The sequence below is a fragment of the Peromyscus leucopus genome, chromosome 6, assembly GCF_004664715.2.
Source record: "Peromyscus leucopus breed LL Stock chromosome 6, UCI_PerLeu_2.1, whole genome shotgun sequence".
Lineage (NCBI taxonomy): Eukaryota > Metazoa > Chordata > Mammalia > Rodentia > Cricetidae > Peromyscus > Peromyscus leucopus.
In genome coordinates, this window is record NC_051068.1 from 99325607 (window position 1) to 99351900 (window position 26294).

The 26294-nt window shown below is 38.8% G+C and overlaps 1 protein-coding gene across 22 annotated transcripts in view; it reads left to right on the forward strand.

The window, feature by feature from the left end:
- The window catches only part of Camk2d (calcium/calmodulin dependent protein kinase II delta), a 253455-nt gene that overhangs the window by 107466 nt on the left and 119695 nt on the right, over nt 1-26294 (forward strand). For all 22 annotated transcript variants that reach the window (XM_028856050.2, XM_028856105.2, XM_028856139.2 and 19 more), the window contains exon 4: nt 24665-24719. In XM_028856050.2, the coding sequence (XP_028711883.1) occupies nt 24665-24719 (55 nt within the window). The remainder of the gene's footprint in view (nt 1-24664; nt 24720-26294) is intronic.

A 26294-nucleotide genomic window follows, 5' to 3' on the forward strand; every position in this document is an offset into this window, starting at 1 on the left:
CATTGATGTACTCTGTGTTGCTGATTTTGGCCTCCCTGAATCAGCAATGTTTTTGTATCATACTGTTTGAATCATAGACTTTAAAAGTAGCCTTCTGAAGAGAACTAAGTCACCGTGGTACCCATGATGAGGATGCCTTTGAGCTTGACAAGCCAAAAACACCATTTAAACTCTGAGTGGAGGAAAAAAAAAGAAAAGGTTGATCACTATTATTCTGTAAAAAATACTGTTCTTTGAATCCTTCTATGAGTCAAAGCTCCAGACAGAAAACTACGAACAGGCCTGCTGATTACACTCTGAACTCCAAGTAATACTATTTCAGCCATACAAGTAGTGGTGTGTCTGCAAGTCCATCATGGGGGTCCTTGTTCTTTTGTCTTCTTCTTCAAAATACCCAAATAAAATTGAACTCTAAAGATAATTTGTTTTCAGCATCATCATAGAAAAGCTTGCTTCCATCCAGGATGCTTGTTCTCTCATTCAGTGTTGAGGGATTGCTAGCTCTCTTGCAAATTGTTCTTCAGATTCTTGGTCACTGCCACCAAGTCCATGGTCCACACTTTCACACTGCCCTCTGTGTACAACTCATCTCTGACAATGTGGCTCCAAGGAAAAGCAAAGGCAGCATTTACTCAGTGGACATTGATTTTGGCCTAGACATCCTTCTTGGACATTCAGCTTATTCTTGTGTATTTGGGTTGGTAGAGATAAGTAGATGTATTCCAGAAGCTTGCTAACTTACAGATGGTGTACAAAATTGAGAGCTAGATTTTCAGAGGGGAGAAAATATTAGTTACAGATGGATGTATTGGCTGCAGTGATTCTGGAAACTATTTAAAATCATCAAATGGCCAGAAATATAGCTCAGAGATTCTTACCAGGCATATGCAAGATTCTCATGATAATTCCCTATACTGTACACACACACACACACACACACACACACACACACACACACACACACACACACCTCAAATATACAACCATTGATATAGTTCTGTACTTTTTCAGTTGAACTATTCTCTGATGATAAATAATACTAGTGATAGGAGATGATAAACCTCATGTTTTACTAACCCAATAAAGATATTACCTGCTTTACAATATCAACTTATGCTGGAGAGAGATCTGTGTTCGCAAAGTGCTTCCTGAACAAGCATGAGGATCCAAGTTTGATCCCTAGCACCCATATCAAAAGTTGGGAATGGTGGCATGAGCATCTAATCCCAATACCAGGGAGAGGGGAGAGCAAGGCATGAAGATTCCTTGGAATCACTGGCCAGTCAGCCTAGCCAGGGAGGCCTATGTTCCAGTGAGAGAATCTGTGCCAGTAAATAAGGTAAATGTCTCATGAAGGGCAGCTCTGCTTCCACGTGTGCATGCACTCATTGTACCTGTATATGTACACATACCTGTGTGTACATATACCCACTCAACCACACACAATAAATAAAGTCCCCACTCTAAAATTAAAAAAAAGAAAAAGAATACATCAACTTATTCTTTGGGTTTAAATTAATAAACAACTCCCCTCAACTCCATTTATCTAGCAAAGAGATGAGTTATAATTCTTTTGTAAGTTTCCTGTCAAATTTTATTTGCTGAGACATTTTCTTTTTGATTTTTTAAAAAGAAAATATGTTGTGCTTATGATATGATGCACAAAGTACCAGTGTGGTAGGAAATTGCCACATCCCATTATATTCTGAGTAGGCTTTCTAAATTTATTAAAGTAGAGCATTGCAACTCCTGTTCTATTATGGTAGGCATCAGAAATCAGTTTTCCTGAGTTGGGCATGAAGTCTTCAGTCTGAAGTCCTGTCCAGTCTAACAGTTGCCTTATTCCATCTGAGTCATAGTTAGTGTCAGGAAAAGATTTCACATAGATTGTCTTTTCTGCCAATGAGTGCGATGATACAAAGCTGGTTTGAGACATCAGAGCTCTAAGCTCTCACTCTGGATTCATTGGTAGCATTTATTCTGGTGACACTGGTAGTCGGGCTCATCACTGGTATTAATGGTGGTTGACCAGTAGCTATGTTCTCATCAGTTTTCCTGGACCTTTTAGTGCTGAGCTGGCCCAATGATGCAGGAAGATATTTGATAGTAATTTAGGGAATTTGTTAGACTAGCTGGAGTTATTATCAAATGTTTGCTTTCAATATAGTTACCTGGAGACCTAACTAAACAAATGTCTAAGTAAGTCATTTTCTCTAAAATTGCATATTGTTAATTTTAATTAGAATGAACTAATGACAGATTAGAAAGTCACATTGGATAATAAGTTTGTGGAGCCTCTTATTGATAGAGTTGTAAAATATTCATTTCTCAAGGCTGTTTAAAACCTTCTATTTATACTTTGTCTTCCATCTTCCTATAGCCAAACGGCATATAGAATTTTCACTGAAAATAACTAAACAACCATATTTTGCTACCTACAAAATGAATACTTAGTGTAGTAATTAAATTATGTGACAAGGAAGGAAGATGGTAGTGTTGATTATATGTCTTCATTGTCTGGCTTTTGGGTAATTTAGAACTGATTCATAATGATGCTAAATTAAGTCCCTCCCACTAGTCAACATTGTAATGTCTATTGAAGAGCTTTTTAGATGTGAAATACGCATCATCTCCTGAGTGTAAGTCTTCCAGAGCAAAGCTGAGTTTGAGAGCTATGAAAATAAAATGGAAGCATGGAGAATTTGTTTTTTGCTCTCTCTCTTGAATCATTTTGTTTGTTTGTTTTAAGAATATAATCTAGCCGGGTGCACACCTTTAATTCCAGCACTCAGGAGGCGGAGCCAGGCGCATCTCTTTAAGTTCGAGGCCAGCCTGATCTACAGGCACCAAAACTACACAGAGAAACCCTGTCTCAAAAAAGAACATAATCTATTTGACAAGAGAGAATTTGTTTGACATGAATGTCATCTAATAAACTTAAGAGACATAACTTTTTTTTTCCATTATTGAGTCAATTCAATAATGCTAGGACTGAGGGCCCAAACTTTGACTGATTATGTAGAATATATGTTGTGCTGAAAGTCATTTTAAAAAAACAGCCTTGTGTGTGTATGAGTTCAAGTGCAGGCGCCACAAATGCACATGTGTAGGTCAAATGACAACCTTAGGCATCTATCCTCATTTTCTATTCTTTGTTGTTCACTCGGGTGGCCTGGGAGCACCGATGATATTTCCCATCTCTGCTTCCCATCTTGCCACAGGAGCCAGAGATTACAGACACACACTACTGATCCTGTCTTTATGAGAATTATGTGGACTCAGGTTCTCATGCTTGTACAACAATCAATATACTCCATAAACTTTCTTTCCAACCTAATATCATTTTTTTATTGAAAAAAATTAAGTTAGCAAGTATGAGTTAGATGACTGAAAAGTACTTTTGTTAAGGTACCACCATCTTTGCTTTAAACATTAAATTATTGAACGTGTTTGGAGTTTGTTTTTTTTTTTGTTGTAATTTTCTTTTATTTTTCAAATTGTATATGGCTCAAATGGTTACTTTAAAATTGTTCTAGGATTTTCTGATATAAATGTATTTATTCAGATGAGTCTGATGTGTTTGTCAGAGGCTTTGTCATTGAGTGTCACTGTTCATTCTGATACTTGCAGTCTCTGACTCATCGTGTGTGTATCTCTCCACTCTCTGTCTCTGTCGCTTTGTCTCTGTTTCTCTCTCTCTCTCTCTCTCTCTCTCTCTCTCTCTCTCTCTCTCTCTCTCTCTCTCTGTGTGTGTGTGTGTGTGTGTGTGTGTGTGTATAAAACGAACAATACTATTGGGGAATACCGTGCTCCACATAAAAAACCTTGGTCTTTAATGGTTATAAATATTCTTTCACTGTTTATATGTTTTATCCAGTTGCAGAGATGAAGACATTTTAGGCTGGTGGAAGCCATTCCAACTGATTGTGCTACACTAAGGGTAACTTGGAGGGGAAGCCCAGCCCAGCAACTGGACCCAAGTTCTCAGACTGCCACACATTATTTCAGAAGCTTTGCTGCTTAGGAGATATTTTGAATGGATTTTTTTTCCCAAAATGGTGCTGGACTAACATTTCATTTTCTAAGATTGTATTATCCTTTAAAAAGAAAAAGAAGAGAGAAAAGAGAAATTCACCTTTGCTGGAAAGGGCATGGCCTTCATTCTCATTATGTGATGGATCTTTTTTTTCCACTGCTGTCTTTACATGCATCATCTGTGGAGAGGTGCTTTTTCCAGGGAGTCCTAAATCTGTCACTAGATGACGAATGATTTGAACATGCAGAGTCTTTGTAGCAGGGAAGATAAGTCCTCTGAGAGGATCAGAGGGGGTGACAGTTACCAAACCCATGTTGGACCTCACTGATGTGAGGCAGGAATCCAAAAGGAAGGTCACCTGAACCTTAGATTTTTCTGCTCATTTTTAAACATAATTTCCACATGAATGTTAAAGATAGTTCATATTCATATTCAAGATGACCGTCTAATATTATCAAGGATATGTTGTATTCTATTTTTATGTGCCCTTTCCTGTACAGAAACTACTCTTACAGTAGGTTTTTAAACTGTAGTTTAATTTACTAACAAATTAGTCTTTTAATAGTGTTTATGATTATGCATGAAATATTAAATATTTAGAAATTTGAATATAAAAATGTAAGTTTACAAAGTATATAGGTTATGTAATAGTTGATTTATAAAATTTTAATTAGCAAATACTTAACTGTTTAATTTCCTCATCTACAACTAAGTATCTGTATTTATTAATTAATAGTATGTTGATCATTGTGTTCAAAACCAGAGAAATATGAGGAGCTAAAAACAATAATCATGTGCAGTTGATCAGAAAATACAGTTGATCCTTGCTGTTTATGGATTTGACATCTGCAGGTTCACCTGCCTTGAACTTATCGACAGCTCTGTTACTATGTGAAGGATTTTGATAGGTACTCATGGGCATTCGCAGACAGGAGCCATGAAGTGCCTAAGTATCCATGTCTGTTCTTTCCCACTGAGATCTTACCCTCTGCCTTGTTTTAGCTTTAAATTTTAAACACATATTCTCTTCACTAGCTGTGGAATGCAACACATTTCTGTTAGTATCTTTCGATTTGAAGGGGCCTCCATCCATAATGTTTCTAAGTTCAAGAAGGCTTCAAAGTGCCTTATGGAGAAAATAGATATGACAGCTAAGTTTCACATGTGTGACTTATGGTGCTCTTGGCCCAGGGCTCAATGTTAGAGTGTCAATAATTTGTACCAAATGAGCTGTGTTTGTACAGAAACACAAATAAAACAAGTCAATATATTGATTAGTTGAAAAAAATTATGATTCCAGGCTTGTAGGGTGCTAACCATATATTTTTCCAGGAAGCAGTAGGTTACCATTGCTAATTCAGTGTTCACACTGACTATGTAGAATTTCTGTACACAGCAACTGAATGCACGAAGAGTCATTAAACTATCTGAAATTTGTTGTAGTTAAATGTGATGGAAAAATAAGGATTTGAACCAAAGTAGCAAATTTACCTTCACTTTCGTGGAAATAGTCCTTTTTTCTTTCTCCCGCCACCTAATGCGCTCTCTCTCTCTCTCTCTCTCTCTCTCTCTCTCTCTCTCTCTCTCTCTCTCTCCTTACCCTCCTCTCTCTCTCTCTCTCTCTCTCTCTCTCTCTCTCTCTCTCTCTCTCTCTCTCTCTCTCTGTGTGTGTGTGTGTGTGTTTTGCTGGAATAGAGGCCAGAGTCTCCGGCATGCTGGGCAAGCCCCCTATCCCAGAACTCAAGTGAATACATTTCTGTATAGAAATGTGTAGGTATTCATTAGTAACACAATTGTTTTGAAAGGTTTTTCTGAACCTCCTTTATTTTTAAAGTGAATATCAAAAGACAACTGGTGATTAACAAAAACTGGACACCCTCACTGTAGCCACAGTAAGCAAGCCCCACCCCCAGCCCTTCTGCCCTCAGGTCTTGCACGTGGCTCCCAGCTGAGCGGGCTGCTAGGTGTGCCATTGAAGGACTGTTGGTTTGGGTTTGGGGTCCGGTACCAATGAAGGATCAGGACTTTTCTTTTATCTCATTCCCTGGGAACCATGTTTTATGTTTTGTGTTTGTGTGAGCCATGAATTACTTTTTCTTTCCTCTGCAATTATTTCATACTTGGTTTTGCAAAACTGATCCTCTAGTCATTTGTCATGGTCCCCCTTCCAACAAATCTGAATCTGGGAAAAGGAGAGATGACCCTATCCAGCACACACCTGTCTGCCTGCACAGCGAAACCTTCTGCTTCTGGTCCGCTCCTGCTCCAGGGGCTGGCCTTTGACCAACCATTTAAAAAAGGAATCTGAACTGGGTCTCAGAGATGTTCAGCCAGTCAGCTCCCGTGTAAAGAAATCAAAGGTCTGCTTCTGTCTCAGTGAAAGCCTGTCTCCAAACAAAGGCTCCTCTGTCTATACCAGTTGTCCTGACCAGGCAGGCAACTGCTTTGGGGTTTTCTAACTCCACCTAATAAAGTTCTGAGAACAAAACAAACAAACAACCAAAGAAAAACAACAAAACAACAAAACGACACCACGACAGAAAACTAATGGCAGTGTGGAGCAAAGGCTCAGATGCGAACAGGTGCTCTTTGGGCAGAGCACCTGGTGTGGTTCCCAGCACCCACACGATAGCTCACAAAGGCCTGAAACCTCGCTTCCAAAGAGTCGAGAGTCCTCTTCTGGCCTTCTCGGGCACAAATACCTCCGTATTTGTCTGTATGTAATAACCCTGCCTCTTTATCTAGCTGTCTACAATAACCTCACCTCTCTGCTCAACTCTGTGTAGTAAATGTGCTGAACTTCTGGGGTGCTGTGGTTTCTCCAATTGAGAGCCCAGACCACCTGGCCCCAGGTGTTCCTGTCTGTGTTTGTCTTTCTTCATTCCCTCTCCCCACCCACTTGGTCAGGTCTAAGGTACATGGACACCACACTCAGTGTTACTCCTCTTCTTAAAACTGTCACCCTCATCTGAAAATTACAGATGGCTCTGCTCCGAACCTTCCACACCTCAGTCGTGTTATTGTTCTTGTTGCTGTTTTGAAAGAAGCAAAATACATCATCTCCTCCTCAGAGCTCTACACTGAATTCCCATTTATTCCAGGGAGAAACTAAAACCCTTAATAATACCGCCCCCAAAAGCCCTGTGGACCCCCTTTCACGCAAGCATACCTCTGCCCTCATCTGCTGCTGTGGCTCTACTGCAGAGCGCTTTCTCCGTCGGGTCATACACAGTTTTGTGTTGCACCTCTCTGTGTGCCTTCCATCTGGTTTATGTCTTGTCTTCTCAGAGCTATCCCAAAGCTGGTTCTCTGCAGTTTCTTCTGTCTCCCCTTAGAAGTCACCTTGGCAATGATGTATTTTTCAAATGCTTCTGTCTGTCTCCTCTCCATACTCTTTTCTCTTGTGTTATTGATGTCCAGAGCAATTTCCGCTCCTGCCTTCATATTTACTTTAGTCGGTCTTCCCCCATTTGAATATCAGCTTGAGGGTGTCAAACAGTATTTTGCTTCCCACAGTGTATAGTATTTTACGCAATGTATGGACTCAGTAAATACTTTCTGCAAGAATTAATGAGTTCATCTTCAATAGCTCATTACTGAGTTCCTGCCCACTGTCTTCATTATTCCAGACTATTTATTCCATATTCTAGAAGATATGTTCAAAGAATTAGAAGATAAGGCTGATCTTGCTACAGTCTCTTGTGTCTGCCTCATTGATCACTGGACATCTGGCAAGCCATGCAGCTGTCCCCTTCCTTGTTTTCCCATCTGCTTGGCCAGGAGGGAGGACTTTGCTTCTGTCAAGGGCAAACATAAAACTTCTAGATAAGGCAAGGTTTAATGAAATACTTCAGTAGATAGTAGGATATTAATAATGTTTATAAGAACTTGGATGCTTTCTCAGGAATTCTTAGCTTGCCCATGTGATGACCATTTCAGGCCCAGGGTTGAGTTTTCATTTGTTTTGAAACTACAGAAGCATGAGCTGATTCTGTACCAATATAAAATTTGGTAAGGGATACCTAGAACAAAGCCACCAATGGACCAATACCAGATCAGTATTTTCCTTCATGGTGCATTCACCTAAATGGTTATATATGTCAATATATGCTATTCACTGAGAATATTGATACTAGAATTAACAGTACCAGGTTTTAGGGGCTCAGTGACTTTGGGTGCCACCATCTTGATTGCTCAGTGAGTTCTCTTGTGTGTACCAGGCCAATGAAGAATAGAAAGATGCTTAGTGTATTTATATATAAAAATAAGAGTAAGGAAAGGTGGCCAGCTTTTTTTGTTACCAAGTGAACAAAAATGTTCATTTTTACTGTTTAAAACACATAAGAACAAAAATGAATGAATTCTTATTTTCCTTTTTTTTTTGTTGGTTTACTTTTGTGTATTTGGGGGTGTTATAATATATATATATATATATATATATATATATATAATGTACAAAATCAACTATAGTTTTTTGTTTGTTTATATTTTAATATTCAACTCATTACTCTAATGGTACTTTTTAATTGGGATTTGATGTTTCTAATTTTCTTTCTTTTTTGTTTTTCCCTTCCTTCCTTCCTGACTTTCTTTCTTTCTTTCTTTTTTTCTTTCTTTCTTTCTTTCTTTCTTTCTTTCTTTCTTTCTTTCTTTTCCCTTCAGATAGGCTTTCATTTAGCCCTGCCTGACCTAGAACTCCCTTTGTAAACCAGGCTGTCCTCAAACCCACAGAGATCTTCCTGCCTTTGCCTCCTGAGTTTTAGAAGTAAAGGCTTGTGCCACCATGAGTAGCCATTTTCTGATTTTTTAAAACCTGGTTATGTAGTAGGCCAGCAGGATTTGTTACCTACAAGATGATTAAATGTGCTCAGGATTTCATGGTTTTACTTCATTTAATAACTTTTATACTCTCCTTCCTTCATTTTGTCTGAATAGAGGCCTGATGGACAGTAGTGAACAAGGGAAGACCTCCCCATGGATCCTTGATGGGATGGCTATTGAGTCTCAGGAAGGTGGCTGGCTGATTGGTTTTGTGAACTCGACACAGCTAGGGTAATCTTGGAAGAGGAACCTCTATTGAGAAAATGACTCCATCATGGCCTATAGACAAGCCTCTGGGGGCATTTCTTGATTAACAATTATTATTGGAGTCACAGGCAACTGTGAGTACCACCCTTGGGCAGGAGTTCCCTGAGAAAGCCATGGAGAGCAAGCTAGTGAGCAGTATTTTTCCAGGGTCTCAGCTTCAGTTTCTGCCTCCAGGTTACCACTTCAGTTCTTAACTTGACTTCCTTCATGATGGACTGTGATCAGGGTGTCTAAACAAAATAAACCCTTTTCTCCCCAAGTTTATTTTCCTCATGGTGTTTTGCCATAGCAACAGAAAGCAAACTGGAACAGTAGAGTTCTAGAGAGGCATTTTAGGCCTAAAACAGTCTGGGGTGTAACTCAGTGATAGTTTGTGCAATTAACATGTGCCAGTAACATGAGCAAGGTCCTCTGTTGAATCCTCAGCACTAAACATTTAATTCTTATAGCGATGCTAATGACATAGTAATCCTTAATGTAATATGTTCAACTAGAACTGCATATAGGTCGATATAGAGATATATGAGATGCACAGTTACCTATTATATAAGACTTACTTAACTGATTATTGAGGGAAGCTGCTGGATTTTAAATCTATTTTTAAAATTATAGGAGAATCGAAATGTTTACAGTCTCTACCAGAAGAAGGCTAGAGCAAGATTGCTAAAAACTAAACTGATCATGGCTTTATGCACAATAGAGCTATAATCCTGGGGAATTGTCTGTTTGCTTTATCATTAATTTCCCAATTGTAAAATATCATAATCCAGATATTTCTTTTAAAGGGTAAATATTTTAGGCTTTGTAGGCCATGGATAGCTCAGTTGTATAGCCTTTATTTTTTGCTTTTTTTCCTGATTTTTTATTTTGTTTTGTTTTGTCTTTTCGAGACAGGGCTTCTCTATGTAACAGCTCTAGCTGTCCTGGAACTAGCTCTGTAGACCAGGCTGGCCTCGAACTCACAGAGATCTGCCTGTCTCTGCCTCTGGAGTGCTGAGATTAAAGGTGTGCGCCTCCTCCTCTGCCACCGCCGCCGCCGCCGCCGCCGCCACCACCACCACCACCTGGTGTTTTCTGATTTTTTTAACAGCTCCCTAAATATGAAAAAAAAATGTTATGATCATGAGTTGTACAAAAGTGGGCTGCTAAGGATATAGGCCTTAGTTATAGACTCCTGATTAGAGCTTAGTTGATGACATATTGTGAAACTACAGCTAAAACCAGATTCTTTAGAGCAGTCTTTCTCAACCTGTGGTTTGAGATCCCACAGGGGTTGTATATCAGATATTTCCATTACGATTCATAACATTAGCAAAATTACAGTGATGAAGTAGAGATGAAAATAATTTTATGGTTGGGGGTCACACAACATGAGGAACTATATTGAAGTGTCGCAGCATTGGGAAAGTTGGAAACCACTGGTGTAGAGAATTAAATAATCCTTGGGTGATCTAGTCAGACAGTGTTTCTCTGTCATTCTGAAAACATATGTTTCTTCTGCTACAGATTTAAAAAAATATATTACATATTTATATTTTATTATGTCCTCATTTTTTTTTCCTAACAGAGGTGTCTAAAAATATTCACTAGGGTTGCCTGAGTTTTGTCAAGGCAATCAGTTAAGTGAGGAAGACAGTGTTAATTAAATGGCCACAGGATCAAAAGGATGTCAGTGTGTCCAGTTCTATAAAAGACAGGTGTCAGGGCAATGGAGTTGGTTCAGGGGAACAGAGAGACTTTCCCAAATCAGCAGTACATGGAAAACAAGGTCTAAAGGATAGATAGGTTAGCCTGAGTAGAAGACAGATGACCAAGCCAGAGAACTGGATATGGAGATGTGGCTTTGGACCAAGCCGACTGAGAGAACCTGTGTGCAGAGGGCCTGATGTTGGAGGGAACTTGAGTGGATGAGTTGAGACAAGAGGGAAACAGGCATGGTTGGGTGACACTGTAGCCACTCCCCCAGGGACCGTCCTGCTTTACTGAGGTAAAATTAGTCATTCTCTTTCACGCTCATGGTGTCCCAGTTTGGGTGATAAATTGTAGCATAACTGGGCCATGTTAAGGAGTTCATTCCCTGCCTTAAGTCAGTAGGAACTAAGAAAGAGTTGTGAGACCTGCAAGTGAAGAATCCAGTTCGTGTTTCAAGAGGACTGCAGCTACTCCGCATGCACTGAATTTGAGGCACGTCACTGAGGACACTAAATGCCTGCTTACCATTGTCTTTCAGATTAAGCAATTTATTAACTTTTCTAAACGGCAGGCTAGTTCAGACACAACAATATTGAAAAGCTGTGAAATCATTTGGTTAAAAAGTCTTTATCTTTGTGTAAAGGTTTTTGATATAGAAGCTACAGGTGAAGAGGTTTTTCTAGTTCATTCAGTTAGAGCTTGCATCATTTTTAGACTGCTCACTATCCAGTGCTGGTGCTCTAGGAAGATTTAAAAAAAATGAAATTGTTAGAAAATGATTTAGCTGCTAATCTAATAATCTAGAATACAGAATCAAAATTATCAAGGGAGTCTGTCCCAGGGGCTGACGGGGCTGGACCCTACTCACTTGTTGGCAATTACATACCACAACATAATCCTCAAGAAAATCTTCTGAATGACTGAAACAATGTGTCACCCAAGAATTTTGTTTCCAATGGATACTACACTGTTTCCTCTTTAAAATCTTAGCTATGGTCACTCGTCCAGCTCCTTATACAATTTATCTCATAGCCTTGGGGATGCTGAGTGGAGAATCTTCTCAAGACTACAGAGGTAAAATAATTGCCCACAATGTTTCATATTCTTATTAATGGTGTTTCTTTAGGATCACTGACAAAATATTTTGCTTTAAGGATAAAGATGGAAATTTCTTTTGTTGTTGTTGTTTTAGGGCAGAGTTTCCCTGTTTATCCCAGGGACCCTCCCTTTGAGTGCTGGTAGTATATGCATGTGCCACCATGTCCAGAAGCAAAGCAAATTTCCATCTACTAAGAAAGAATTAATATCATATTAGTATTTTATTGAGAACAAATGAAAATGCATTCCTTCCTGGCAAATAGGAACCAGAAAAAAAAAAAAACTAATTAAAATGAGCATTCAGAAATTATCAAGACATTAGGATCTTTATAACAAGAATGAAAAAGCTGAGTGAATATTGTGTGAGGAATTTGGTGTTATGAATGCTGGATGTGTGCTCAACTGTTTAAAACTCATAATAACCCTTTAGTAAGACTTAGAATCCCTCAGGCCATTGCAGTAATCAAGTAACAGAACATCATAGTATTCAGATTTGATGGTTAAAAGTGAACATATTTGTTTAATAGTGAATCTTCTATAGAGTAGAAATAATTTTGAAAGTTTATGGACTAGGAAAGAAACTTCAGCAATTTTTCTAGACTCTGAGGAAATTGCCAAGTTTTAGCGACTCTCACCTCCCTTTAATTTTTGAAATACTGAACCTGGATTAATAACTGTAGTAGTTACTTATTGCTGTGGCAAAATAGCTAACAGAAGTACCTTGAGGGAGGAGGCATCTTTTGGCCCTCAGCTGAAGGTATATTCCAACAGGAAGAAGTCACAGTGGCTGGGACAGACTTGTTCTGTTCTGTGGCAACTGTCACATCCCAGTGGTGAATGTGAAGTAGAGTGTCTGGGTCCAGGGGAGGGCGGCAGGTTGTAGCCTTTGAGGTCTGCCTCTAATGAATTACATCAGTTAGCCTACTTCTCAGTTCCATGGCCTCCCCCAGTGGTAGTACCAGCTGTGAACCAAGCATTCAAACACATGAGCCTTTGGGGTGCACTTCACATTCAAAATACAATAAAAAGGTAGGCTCAGACTTAGGCCGTTTGTGCTGATATCATAAAACACACGAATATGAGAGATTTCTATTGGTCAGAAATTTACTAGGTCATAAGGATGGCTGTTGGGAAGTCCAAGTATCACATGACAGAAAGGCAGAGGGACAGTGTGGGAGAGCAGGGGCATTTAACTCCATGTGCAAAGGCAGAATGATTGTCTACAATACTAGCATCAATCCATCCTCCCCACCTTCACGGCCTTCTCATCTCTCATTAGCCCCCCATTCCCAGTGTTGCACTAAGGTTAAGTGGCAATACATTTCGGGGACACATTTACAGACTCCCTGAATGTCCCTTCCCCAGTCCCTCTAACTGGGATTGCTTTTGCCTTGACCTGGCTGCTGTTTCTGCATTGCTAAGCAATGGACACTGTCTTCTCTGTGAGCTCCACCCTACATCCAGGGGTGGGCGGCTGTTTCCTTGCACTTCATTGCTTTTGGAAAGTAACTGTCAGCAACTCCTCCCTCAGCCTCCTTCACATCCATCCTCGAGGCACATTCACTCGTTTATCACCCTCCACACTTCTTACGATAGCAGTTTCCCACTGTTCTCTGGGGAAGTCCCCTTCACTGTGTCATGGCATAGTAACTGTCTACTCCTACCTCCTGTCTTCTGTCTCTCGGTCAGTGTGCTAACCATTGCGAGATGCGACCCCACTCTCTCCTGCCTCCCTACCATCCATCCTTAGGGTTAGAAGTAGCCACCCAGATGATCATGCCTCCCCATAGCCTCTCGCAAGCTTCCTCTGTCTTGTTCTTGTCCTCTCTTCAGGGGTCAACACACTCCTATGCAAAGGGTCAGATAATTAGCGGATTGCTTGCTGGAAGTACATCTTTGTTGCCTAGACCAAATATTGTGCTCCTAACTTGAAAGAAGTCATATGTAAAACATACACAAATGGACACAGCAGTGTTCCAGTGAAGCTGTACAAAGTAGGTCTTCTAAAAAGCTTGTTGTGGGCTGGAAGGAGATGAGACAGAAAGCGTGGGAAAATATCAGGAAGAAGGAATTTACAGAAGGGAGCAGAACGTTTAGAAGTGAAGCCAGTGCCTCCCTGGAGTTTGCCAGAGACACCCAGGAGACCACGCACATACTGGTCGAGGGGAGAGCAGTAGGCAGAGCAGAAATGGTAAGAGATGGACACAGTGGTTCAGTCGGTGAGTGGATTTGGGCTGTTATACAAAGGGGGAATCACTGCAGGGTTCTGAGCTGATAGACAATAATCAGACTTAAGGATTGTTTGGCTTCTGAATCAGAGAAAGAGAGGACAGGATGAAAATCAGAAATGAGATCAGAGGCTCCTGAAATATGTCAAAGACCAGGCTGCTCGCAGCACAGGAGGTGAAAAGTGATTGGGCTAGCAACAGCGGAAGAGAGAGGTGATGTGTGTGTGTGTGTGTGTGTGTGTGTGTGTGTGTGTGTGTGTGTGTGTATCATACAGTACACACACACATGCATATCCATGGTATGTATATAGTCATTGCAAATATTTTTATCTGTATATTTTGAAGGATTATCTTTGATTTTGGATATTGCTTCACAGGAAGGAGGCAACATTTGTAGAGGATTTATTTTTTATTTTTTGATTAGATGTAAACTTAGCATGGATAGAACAGATTTTAGTGGAAAGATCACAAATTCTTGTGTGTTCAAGATGCCCATGAAATAAGGAAATGTGAGAGTGTTTGGAATGCCAGATATTTATTATAGTTTAGCTTCTCGATAAATGTACAACTATTTTTTTTTACTTGAAAAAAATCACGGACTGGACATAACTAACTAGCAAATTTCTGGTAGATGCAAACTGGTATAACAGTGCATACATGTAAGTTTATCAATAGATTTTATCACTCCATTGGCATTGAATTAAAAAGTAAATTTATAAATAACATTGATGGTTTTCTTCATTCCACAACCTATGATTATAGAAGTTTTTAGTATGCTTCATTTTTGTATATTATTCATAATTTATTACTAACTTTTCAAAAAAATGTTAATGTATGTGTGTATACATTTGTATGTGTATGTGTGTATGTGTGGTTATGCACACATGTGGTGGCTTAGGTATCATCTTTAGAAAAACTGCCCATCGTCTTTGAGAGAGGCTCTGTGATTGACCTGGTGCTTACCGATTTGACTGGGCTCATTTGCCTGCCTCCCACACTAACCTCACTTGCTCTTACTGCTCAGCCTGGGGTTACCACCACATGCCACTGCTCCAAGCATTTACTTCACCTGGTTTCTAGGGATCAAACTCTGGTCCTCTTGTTGACAGGACAAGCACAGACCCCCAAACCCTGCAAATAGTTTTTGGCATAAAAATATTTATAGAGAGAAAAGTGTTAGCATAGTAAAAATATATTAAAATTTAGTATACCATGGTTACTTGCTACAGATTTACTTTGCACTTACTATTTTAGCAGAATTTCAAATTCACATATTTCTGATTCATAGACAAAATCTAGTTTGGACACAATATTTTATGTGAAGAATGAATTTCAGAAAAAAAAATGACAAATGAGAAGACTTGGTCTGTTGAAATTACCAGGGAATTGCAGTCCTGAGTGTCAGTTGCAGGGAAAGGGTGAGTGAGCTAATGCCTTCTCCATTCTCTGCCCACCAGGGACTGCCCTCAGAAATGTCACTCCTCTATCTGCTCAGTTAGTGTGGTGAAGGTCCAGGCAAGATAAATGTAAGTTTTATCTCTAGTTAGTCATTAAAAGCAACTCCAAATCAAGTGAGGTATGTTTTAAAACTGGTGAGATGTTAAGAAGAGAAAGGCCTCACACTTGAGGGCTGTATTCCGCTTTGTATGGTCAGGAAGTGTCTGTCTTGCTGGCTTTGGTGGTGGGGACAATACCCAGCGCCCCACACAGGCAAGGGAAGTGCTTTAGAGCTGAGATGCCTCTCCAGCAGGCTAGCTGCCTGTCTCCTTCCTGTGAATCTCCCTTATCACCAAGGATACCCTTAGTAATGAGCTTAGTACAAATGGATGATATCTCCAAAAGACGAGGGAAAAAATGAAGGGGAGAAATGGGAGCTACTAATTAGAATAGATAACATTTTTTTAAAAAGAAAGAAATCTTGAAATTTGTACTAATTTCTTTCAAGAAATGAAGTTGACAAAAACTAAACATATTAAATAGAATGGATTTACTCAATAAAAATATACAGGAAGGCTATGAAATTATTTCTCAAAGAAAATGGGCATTTTCAGATGTTACATAGTGTATAATTTATTCTTACACATATATATTAATAATTCATTTCAAATGAGCAGAACAAAGTTTAAAATAATTTAGCTATTTACTCTATTTCCTCAACCATCTTTGAGAATCTATATGAGGCCATTTGTGTCTTCTTATAATCATTTAGTAGACAGCCACTGATGACCTTTCTGTTCTGCCCACCCTCTTCTTGGCTTGAAATTCTCCCTAGTAACAGATATTTTGACCATCTAGAAGTCCTAGGGACTAATCAGGTCTGTACCTGAGTGATGAGAAGGCATCACTGTTGCTCCTAGTTGGTTCTGAAGGGTACTAACCTATCCCTGATACTAATGCTAGTCTAACTTGGCTATTAACTTTGAATCAAGAATGGGGTAGAAAATTGGAACTAAAAAAAAGGCTATATTTAGAGAAGTTGATGTTAGGCGCTGAGGAGGGTCCTGCAGTTGTCAAGGCAGAGAAGTGAACCACAGGAAGAGGTAAGAATGAAAGCCCTGTGTAGACCGACTTCATCAACCTGGATCAGACTTCAGGCAGTCTAATGCCCATTGATTCATTGTCAGCATATTTAAAATACAGTACAATTTGTGAAAAGTTTCCAGGCAACAATCAGTCCAGTTGCAGGTGCACAATAAAGCTTAAGGTGTGACTACATAGAAAGTCTTTTACAAAGTACATGTGATCATGAAGGTGAGTTCTATAGCCAAAGGACCTAGAATCTAGTGTTGTCTCTTACTGATAGCATAGAGGTCAGCAGGCCATAAAGCACATGTGACACCTCCCCTAAGAATGGGCAATGGTCTAGGGAGGGAAGAGTCAGGGATAAACATTCCGGGGAATTGGGGTGAGGTTTGCCTCTATAATAAAAGGTGGGTGAGGTCTGCCTGCACAGATAGCAAAAGGCCACCAGGTCATTAACAGAATCCATTCTTGGCTTTCTGGATGCAATGCAGGTATTTGATTTGTATCTCCTCCATTGAGGAAACACCCTTGTGTAATTAGCATTCCTAGTTCTCTTAGTGCTTCTCTGTCAATATAAGGACCTCTAGCCCCCAACAAGGCCCCTCCAGGACTCATGTTAAACTCCTCCCTTTTTGTACACTTCTAGAATAGTTTGTAAGTTAATGTGAATTAAATTTCCCACCAAGTTTTCATGTAATAATTGAATTGATTACTTCAAAAAGTGCTCAATTATTTTTCAGTCTTTGTTCTTAAGGTACCAAATTGCTTTTAAATATAATTGAATATTGGTTAATATTAAGTTGCAATTATATGCTTTTCCTGTTACTACAAGAATAATGAAATTTTATTAAATATTTTTTATTTTGGAGGTAGAAGTAATTTTAATTCTTGAGTAATGGTTTATTGGCATTTATTAATAACATAATACAAGATATCTTGTCAAAATTGCTAATTTTTTGTAGCTTTAGAAATATGTGTGTTCTTGTGTTGTGTGTGAGGATGCATATCCATAATTTCAACACTTTGGATACTGAGACAAGAGACGCCTAATAGTGAGTCCTAGGCTAACCTGGGGTATATAATTAGACCTTGTCTCAAAAACACGTAAGCAAGAAAAAAATTTAAGTTGAAGAAGAAATAAGAAATTCATGTGTTTAGATATCCAAATTTAGCATAGACTATGGGTTTTATGCCTAACCTTTACCAATGCAGTCAAAAAATTGTAAATGTGATATTAAGAGAAATAAAGGAAATCAAAGTACAGATGCTATTGCCTTAAGCCACAGCCCGAACAAAGCAGTGAACATTTGTGTGTGAGTGTGTATGTGTGTGTGCACCTACATCTTAGCTATATTTTACTTACTGAAAATAAAATAAGCCATTTCCTTGGACCCATATGTCAAAGATTATGTATATTTTCAAATGTATTTAATTAAAATATGTTAGTTAAAAATATAAAAAACGCCATTCCATTTTGTTAATTTATATTGCTTGTATTATAGAAAAATAGAGATTAAGTGAAACAAGATACATTTGCAGATCTACTTTCAGGGTTTTTTTTTTTTTTGACAAGTGTTAGACTTTAAATTTTTTCAGTGTTTCTGTTTTCTATTTCAATAGTCTTCTTCTAAACTGAACAGCTTTGTTAGAAGATCTGGTGGGAATGACTGAGCTGCAGTTCCTCTAGAGTACTAGCATAATTTTAAAAATTCACAAATGAACGCGGTGTTGGCATCGCTCTTCTGGGGAAGGCTTGGCATGTTGCATGACCTAACTTGGCTGGGACTGCCTCTAGCTGTGAATTATAATTAACTACTGAGGGGGATATAAGGAGGCCTTGACTTACAAGCTGCCATTTTTATATCTCAGTATGTGAACCGAATCCAACTACCTCCATGCTCGCACCGGCAACAAGGCTGAAAATGAAAATCGGCCTCGTTTATAATCAGAACTGTGACTCAGGGCTGACAAAACAGTGCTTATGAGAATGCAATACAATCTGTTCGCTAGGAAATACTTCATTAGTATTGTGGTAACATTGGCAGCATGTCTCCCTTACCATGCTGAACTTCAGAAAATTGTACGAATTCATGCTTGTTTTTTCAGGCCAAACTTAATTATTTTTCACTACAAAATTGCTTGTGATATGGAGAAATCATTTTAGGACAGTTTTACATTTTAGATGAAATATTTCCTATGCGTTTGTCTGTCGCTACTTAACCATCTGCACCCCAGACTCAGTGGTATGAAATAGTATCCGCTTGCTATTTGCCATGGTTCTGTGAGCTGACTGCTTCATCAGATGGTTTTTCTGCTCAGTTGGAGGTGAGGTCACTCATGCGGTTACATTTAGCTCTGAGCTCTGCTAGGGATGGAATGTCAGGGTGACCTCTCTTTCTCCAGGGTATCTCTCCCCTTGGCCTCTTGTCTTTCAGTAGTCTAACCACACCTTTCTTTTAGCACAGCAGGTGGTTTCCAAGAGGTCAGCTGCCATATATAGAGCTTAGGAAAGCTTGGCTTGCTTCACACATGCTAATCATTTAGAGCTCAGAGGGGTGTGGGATACTCTTCACAAGACACAAACACTGAGTTCAGGGCAGTCCACCAGTGTGATTGACTGCTCATTTCCTAAAATTAACGTTAGTGGGGAATTTGTGTTGTGCAGAAGAGGTATAATAATAAGTTGTAGTCATTATAACTTGAACCAGAGCATCTTGCGTGAGTAATTTCACAAAATCATAATAATGAATGACCTTGATTTCATCTGATAGAGGATGTGAAATGAAGGCGTAAGGAAGTAGCAGTTAAATGTTAACAAAGGACTTTCTACTCTGTCAAGGTTTTAGTAAAGAAAATGCATCTCCATAAGATAATATAGTAGCGTGTTTTTGTGGGTTTAGTGAAGGAGACTCGACCGAGAGTGTCGCACATGCTCAGTATGTTTATGCCATTGAGCATCTTGCCAAGCTACTGTTCACTTTCTTCTGGCAAAACTATTAAATATGTGTTTTAGCACAATGTGGCTAACAAGGAACCTTGGTATGCTTTCTGTTTAGACTAGAGTTTAATTCTCCCACTTTCTCTCTACCAGAAAAAATATCTGAGTCGTGGAATAATCCGAAGTATAAAAGTAACACTGTTTTAAGGATTATGGAGTGATACACAAAAAGCAAATGTAGCTGCACTGGACCTGTGTCTTACCTGTCTTCTCTAAATCTTCAACTGCTCAAAATGACTTTCTCTTTTTTTTTTTTTTTTTTTTTTTTTTTGTTTTCGAGACAGGGTTTCTCTTGTTGCTTTGCGCTTTCTGGAACTCACTTGTAGCCAGCTGCTCGAACTCACAGAGATCCGCCTGGCTCTGCCTTCCAAGTGCTGGGATTAAAGGCGTGCGCCACCACCGCCCGGCTCGACTTTCTCTTTTTGTGGAAAATCTTCTTCTTCTTCTTCTTCTTCTTCTTCTTCTTCTTCTTCTTCTTTCTTCTTCTTCTTCTTCTTCTTCTTCTTCTTCTTTGCTGCTCTTTTAAATGGCATTGCACACTGACCTATTAATTTGCTGCAACATAGTGAGGAGTTTCCTGATACATAAACACACGCATCTGCACACACACACACACACACACACACACACACACACACACATACACACACACATATATGCACATAAATGTAATACATTTTGGACATAAACACATACACATTAATATATACATAAAACGTGTCTAAATACATATAGGTATGCACATGTACACATAAATACATGCATGTACACACAGTATATAATACATGTACACACAAATGCATGCATACACATAATCCACATACATAAAAATACATGCATACACACTAACATATACAAACACATATGAAAGCAATATACATATATACATACATGTGCATGCATACACACACCCCACATATATACAGACATACACACACACACACACACACACACACACACACACACACACACACACCACATTCTACCCCTACACACATCGTTTCTCATTCTATTATAATATCAGTGTATATTTGAGGAAGTCCACACAGTATACTGAGTTTGGGCCTAGCTTGGCCACATGCTAACCATAAATGGATATTTCCTTAAGGTTTCTAATAGTGTGTACATTCATTATAAAAATCCATCACATATATAGTCATGATCCTTGTGTACACTAAGTAGAATAATTCTTAAGAAAACCATTTGAATTGTGCCTGATACAGTAAGAACGATAATTATATTTTATCTTTTATTCCTTAAATAAAATTAAATATTAAAATCAGTAGAAAAAATGTCAATCATATTAAAATTTCTTTCTTTTCAGCTCATACAAGGCTGTGGACTGATATGGTCCCTTCTATTGCTCAGCTGGAATTGTACTGAAATTATACAACAACATAGGGCAGAAAGAGGAAAGAATAATGCCACTCTGAATGCAAACCATCAACTTTATGCAGTGAGGGGAAAATGAAAATTAGGCCATGAAAAGTATTTTAGCTGCAGTAGCATTTTCCTCAAGCCCCATACTTAATGTTACAGAGCTTAAATTTTTATTTCCGGCAATCATAATACTGTTTTGCTTTGTGAAAGCTCATCTATTTATTCTTACACTTGATGTTACATTTGAGAAAATGTCAAAAAGTAGTGTTGTATTTTAATCTGTTTTCTCAAATGCTTTTCTCATCTTTAAAATTTCCCTCCTAAAAACATGCAATTAATGTAATTGTGTGCACCCATATGTGCCCCGTATGGCAGCTACCGAGCAGTTGAGGCAAGAATGTGGCACAATCTGGTTCAGCACACAGCCGCCACCCTGCTTTGAGAGCCCGCCTTGTCAGGCGAACAGCTGTGGGAACAGAATGCCGTGTAATTCCTTTAGTTTGAGAAGGAATTAACTGTTATTTATAGGGAATAATTAATGTCACATTTTATATGGGTAAACACATTTTCAGTCTTTGGGACTCTGTTAAGTTTCTTCCTTTAAGTATAGAAGATGAGGAATACTCTCTGCTGACAGCAAAAGCTTGAGGAGAACCAGTTTATGTCTGACTGTAAAATCATGCTGCAGACTGTGGAGACAGAGCAACTCTACCATGAAACCCAAGAATTAAAAATTAGAGAAGAAACCTGACCCATCCTTATAATTGTAAACATGTGAACATACCTGTGAGAACAATCATGGAGTTCTGTTTAGAAGGGAAAATTACGACGAATCTATATGATTCTGTCTTTCTAGTTTCTTATTTTAAAAACAGAGAATGGAAGGAGATTGGGAAGGGCATAAAAAAGTAAGGAGGACTGTATGCACAAGTTAATCCCAGGAAAAGACAATGCTGATTTGCCTGCCATAAAAGTAAGGTCATTTATCAGCATTAAGCTCCAAATATCAAATGGCTAGGTACTTTGGACATGTGTGATGCTAAACACTGCATTTGGATGGTTTGTCTTGATCCACCATCATGTTTGCTGGCTAAATGCTTTGTTATCATAGATTTTATAATAAGGCTTTGAGCTACTTGTGTGAACCAGTCACTTCTGAATAAGGATCGTTTACAATAATTAGATTACCATTAAGATAGTAGTGGATCATATTATGAAAATGTTTTTCCTGATGTGATCAGACACTAGTATTGTTTCTCAAATTACACTGGAAATAATACTCTCTGAATAGTCTTTCAATCATCTGAACATTGAAGAGCTTACCTCCACTTGAAACTTTTCCCTGAAACAATGGGAGAAAATAGTGGTGGTCTACTCATATGCAAGTTTTGAGTCACTGAAATGCTATTGCATTTTCAAAGGTATCTCTGGTACTTTGTCTTTTAAGAAAACACAGTCTTTGGCCATGGTCTGTCCTCTTTCATTGTGGTCAGTAGTCATGAACAGAACATGCAGTATCAAATCAATCTCTTCATTTTCTTCATCCGGGAACATGTAAACAATGGTGCCAGGCATCTTTGATGCTGGAAAATAGAACACTCTTCACACAATTAAAATCACAGGACTAACACTTTGATACCTGTTATTTTAGACAGATAGGTACATTGAGATTTGGTGGCAATTTTTCCTCCCAAATTCTGATACAACTTTTTGAAAGACAGGGAACTGTATGCTGGGTTTCTAGGTGAGATGTAGGGATTTAGGAATATGCTTCCTACTTCGTAATACTGATGAGAAGGAGGGTCTATATTCTGAAGAAGGAAATGGGCTTTGATTTAGCTGCATCCCAGAATTCAAGAGTGATGACAAACTGCTAAGACGGGGAGAAGCCGCAGTGTGTCCATTAGCTTTCCACGTACTGGAGGGTGAAACGTGTTGAGGTCTGACCCTGAGTTCCTAAGCTAAATCTGTTGCCTCCATTTTAGGCTTCATCGTCATGTTAATGACTATGGAAAATCCACATTTTTATAAGTAATTATCTGTAATTTAATGTTGAAAAAACCAAGTTCCTCTGTCTCTACCTCCAAGGCTTTCTAGAGAGGGCTTTAGAAAGCTACAGTGGTTGTACATTGAGACCTAAAGAGGAGTAGCCATTGTAGTAAGTATGTGAGTTAGGAGTTACACCCATAGTATACACTCTGTATTTAGATGGTTGTAGTTTGAGCCTACTTAAGAACACTTCTGGGTGTACATTTTCCATGTGGCCACCATCGTCAATAAGACCTGTGCTAAGTCTCTTAGTTAGGGATTCTACTGCTGTGATAAAATACCATAACCAAAAGCAAATTGGGGAGGAATGAGTTTATTACCACTTATACTACCAAGTTATACTCCATTGCTGAGGAAAGTAAGGACAGGAACTCAAGGCAGTAACCTGGAGGCAGGCACTGAAGCAGAAGCCATGGAGGAATGCTGCTTACTGATTACTCCTAATGGCTTCCCCAGCCTGCTTTCTTATTGCATCCAGGACCTCCTGCCTAGTGGTGGCACCATCCATAGTGAGCTGAGCCCTCCCATATCAGACATTAGTCAAGTCATACCCCACAGATTTGCCTACAGGCCAGTCTTATAGAGAGAGACATTCTCAATTAAAATTTCCTCTTCCTAGGCATATCTATGCTTGTGTCTCAAGGTGGCAAAAATCAATCAGCCCATTGTGAATGGATGAAGGTAGAAACCTTTATCTTCTCTCATAACTTTTGTAAAATCAGTTGTGTCCTTCACAGTGGTTGTTCTCTGTCCCCTTTTGCCCTCAATAAAAGTCAAACAGAAAGAATTACCACCAATGAGAGATGAGTGGAGAAAAGAGGGAAGACTTTGAAAAAATAGATAAAACAGTAAGTTTACATGTGTGGTTTGGTATAAATAGTGCTTTAAATTCATTCATAGGATTCGTATGTTAGTTTCAGCTAGTTTCACCCATAAGCCTATCCCATTGGAAATCTTCATGGACTGAAGGAGCCAGTTTATTAGTTTCCCAGTAATTTGTCCAGGAGACTCTTGTAGCTACCTTTGGTGACTTAAGTAAAGAAGGCAGGCTGGCCAGACAGTGTCATGTAGGAACTCAGGGACAAAGGGAAGATAGAGGCAGGGAGACCTTTTTCTAGACTTACAGTGTCCATCTTGCTGTCCCTGGTGTGGTGATCAAGGCATGGGTTGATGAAGATTAGGAGTAGGGCAACATCAAGAGGGAAGACAGGGAGGTGTAAAAATTTCCTGAACCTAGAAACGTTGGATGTATTTTATAATCACCAGTAACATTTCTATAGCATTTACCTGGCAATATATGGATTATTTTTCTTTTATTTTCTCATTTAAACTCCAGCATTTTAGTGCATATATTAATGTCATTACAACTTAAGTCATTTTCTTAAACTCAGATAGTTAATATTGATCAGAACCAAAGCCCAGATCTTGGGTCTTTCTTCACCCATGCCTTGCTGTATATGATACTGATATATCACAAGTTTAAAATAAGGGGCAGCTCTTATCATAGGATTGGCTTTCTGTAGGTAATTGCAATAAGATTAACACAAACTTTCTTCTCTTTCTTTTCTTCAGTGAGACTTCATGACAGTATATCGGAAGAGGGCTTCCATTACTTGGTGTTTGACTTGTAAGTACATGCTCCATGTTCATTCATTTTTGCCATATAATTGAAAATTATTTTGATTCCAACATGATTTTTTCTCATTGCATAGTCCAAATTAAGGACTACTACAATATTTTAGATGTTTTTGAGTGATTTTCCACTCTAATTTTATAAAAAGAGAGAAATCTGCACAACAGTATATTGTTCACCTTTTGAAATGTTTTGAGTGTGTTCTGCTTTGCACTGTCCATGGGACTGTTTTACAAAAATAGCTGACGTGTACAAGGTTTTCTATTGAATTTTCTAAGAGCTTCTAAAATGTATCATCTATAAAGAGAGAAATCCAGAGAAATATTGACTCATGGCAGGCATTTAGCAAAACAGTCCACAGGCATGACTGGCAGGAGATGAATAAGGACCCCACTTACTTGTAATCACCTTGATACTAATTATTTAAAAGATTAAAAAATAGCTACATCTTTTGACGATAATTTGACTTCTGGGAAAAAGTCCACTGAAACTATATCCTAAATCCAAGTACAATTTTATTTCCAGAGATATTCACAGTATCATGCTTATAGGCGTGTAGGAGAGGGAACAACTTAAAGACCCAACCATGAAAAAAGAACTGTACAATTATAGTATACTCATTTAATGAATGTTGGTCACAACAACAGCAAAGATTTCATATTAATCTAAAAGTAGCTTAGTAATAGGTTTAATTAAGTTGGATTTTAGCAGTATCATGAAACCATCCTTCTGGCTGGCTTCTGTGACTTGTGGGTCTGTCTTCATCTTAAGCTCTATCTGTCCTCCAGAACTGATTGCTTTATTGTCAGTTGTCAGACTGACTTCCAAAGGAAGTGAAGGGAAGAGGGATGCAGTGGGAAGTATTTTATCCATTGAACTAACCTTTCCCCCCAGATCTTATGGGATAGGCTAGCACAGAAACACAATTCATTATTATCGAGATAAAAGGGAAGACTTGAGTATGGATGGCAGCCATGCAAGTCCATCTGTCTTACTGTGATCGCTGTGTATCTGAGAAAACAGTAGCCAAAGCCTGCTTAGACACAGCTCTAGAATGCAGGCTTGTCCTCACAGGCATAGCCCGTCCTTGGTGTCCTTTATCCTCTGCCTCTTCTCAGAGCTTTCATTCTTGCCCTTTCAATTCTTCCTTCTGGCTCCCTGCTTCCTCGTGTACCTGAAGCCCTTATTTATGGTTTTCTTTCTGAATTTTCTTTAGTCATTCTTTGCTTGATTTCGATGAGATGCCTCCTGAGTGTTGGTTTACAGAGATGGGCCAGAACACCTTCTCCTTCAGTACTTCTGGAGAGCAGCATGCTAGCGAGAAGTTCTTAGTTTTCTTTTTCCAATCTCTCCTTTGTTTCTTCTTCTATGATTGTCGTTCATTCCTTCTCCCCCCTCCTCTCTTCTATGCTGTGAATTAAGTGTAGTACTTCACCTGTGCTAGGCAGCCATGTTTCTTCACTGATATGCCATTTCCTACTCTATACATTACTAAGGAGAAATCCCATCATTCTAATAATCATTTCCCCAAGGGTAGTGTTATTTCTCCCTGGTTGTTTTCACGATTTT